The 1,566-nt window shown below is 36.8% G+C and overlaps 1 protein-coding gene across 2 annotated transcripts in view; it reads left to right on the top strand.

Moving 5' to 3' along the window:
• Positions 1 to 1,210, top strand: part of LOC128231622 (uncharacterized) — a 2,435-nt gene extending 1,225 nt beyond the window's left edge. For both annotated transcript variants that reach the window (XM_052944649.1, XM_052944650.1), the window contains exon 2: positions 1 to 1,210. This exon is cut by the window's left edge. In XM_052944649.1, the coding sequence (XP_052800609.1) occupies positions 1 to 943 (943 nt within the window). In that variant the 3' untranslated portion in view covers positions 944 to 1,210.
• Positions 1,211 to 1,566: the final 356 nt, after the last annotated feature.

Here is a 1,566-nt window from a genome sequence, read left to right as displayed (position 1 = left end):
CTGTGCTAAACGGCGATATCTTATCTACAGCTGTAAGAGAATGTGTGGTGGGCTCGGAGACAGACAGAGGGGTATTATCACAGCTTTTCTTTTTGCCTTGCTTACCAACAGGACTTTCATTATTGATAGTACTCACCCGTGTGAACTTGAAACTATTATGGAACCGAATATGTACAACTGGTTGCATTGTAAGAATTATGCATCAAACGTCCGTCGCGACGAGAAAACGGAGTTTCAGCTAATAGATAAGTTTAAAACGACAATTCCTAGTTTGGACTTTGGTAACTGGGAAAAAATCGTCGTAGACATAAGGCTGAATTGGTTAGCCTTTTCTAAAATACGGCAGCATGACTCGACAAAGAAACTCAAATTGTTGGAAGACATAAGTGATGAGGACGTTATAAAAATAGTTTTAGACGCACTTTTCAAGCCAAAAGATCGCATGACAAAAGCTATAGATGCTTTCTTTATGAACATTACGCATACAGGCCTCGTGGTTTGTGCTCACATAAGGGTAGGTAAAAATCCTTCAATACCAACAGATGGTGTAATAAGCGAACGGCATCCAAACATTACAACAGTGTTTTCTTTTCTAGCAAAATTTGACAAACCAGGATATATTATCTACATTGGCTCGGACTCGGATGAAATAAAAAATGCTAGCACTTTTTTATTTAAAAACATAATTACAATCAAAAATAAAATTGTACACGTGGACAGAATAGGAAGTATGCGAAGAAACGTTGCGTGTGAAGGATATTACACGGCAGTCCTTGAACAACAGATACTTGCACGATGCGACACTTTAATTCTTACTGCAAGCAACTTTGGATCCATGGCTGCCTTTCAAAGAGGTCGATCCGACAATTTATTCGTGTATAACAAACAGAAAAACGCAGTTGAAAGTGCAAATTTTCATAAGCTTTATGGAAATGGAAAATAGTTTCGCCCTTTCTTGTAAAGCGTTCTATTAGATATGGCATGTGCTAGGTAAACAACCTCATGATGCATTTATATGCCAAACATGGGTACATATTTGTCCTAAGGATAATCTTTTGACGCATTTATAAGGCAATTGCCAAAATATTATGTGCTTATATAATGTTAATAGTGTTGAAAAGAACATCAAAAATAAAGATAGAGCTAATATTGCAAACGTTTGATGCTATACATATATGTCATAAATACAGCTCTTGTTCACTATACAATATCATGTTGTTGTTGTTTCTTCAAACAAGTCATTTTGTACGGTCAGAAAACTTTTAAACCGTACGAACTAGGGTCAGTCAAGAATAACTGAGCCGTTTCTAATGACATTTTATATTAGATAAACAGACAACCTACTTGTTTATAATTCCTAAAGTAATCTCCTTTTGAGCAAATGACTGGATTTTATTTCCTCGGCAACGCCTGGATACCGGTTAAAAGACATTTGAAGTTGACTTGTCGGACCTTAGCTTCAGTTCACTTTTAATGGATCGCATCCAAGTTTCATCAATAACAGCGATTCTGTGCAGCTTTTCCTCCCCTTCTCCATAGAACCCTTGTGAGAGTGAACGAGCAATA

Source organism: Mya arenaria, chromosome 4 (assembly GCF_026914265.1).
Source record: "Mya arenaria isolate MELC-2E11 chromosome 4, ASM2691426v1".
NCBI classification, from domain to species: Eukaryota; Metazoa; Mollusca; class Bivalvia; order Myida; family Myidae; genus Mya; species Mya arenaria.
The sequence above is the reverse complement of the archived record's forward strand: the minus strand, read 5'-3'. Positions and strand labels throughout refer to the sequence as shown.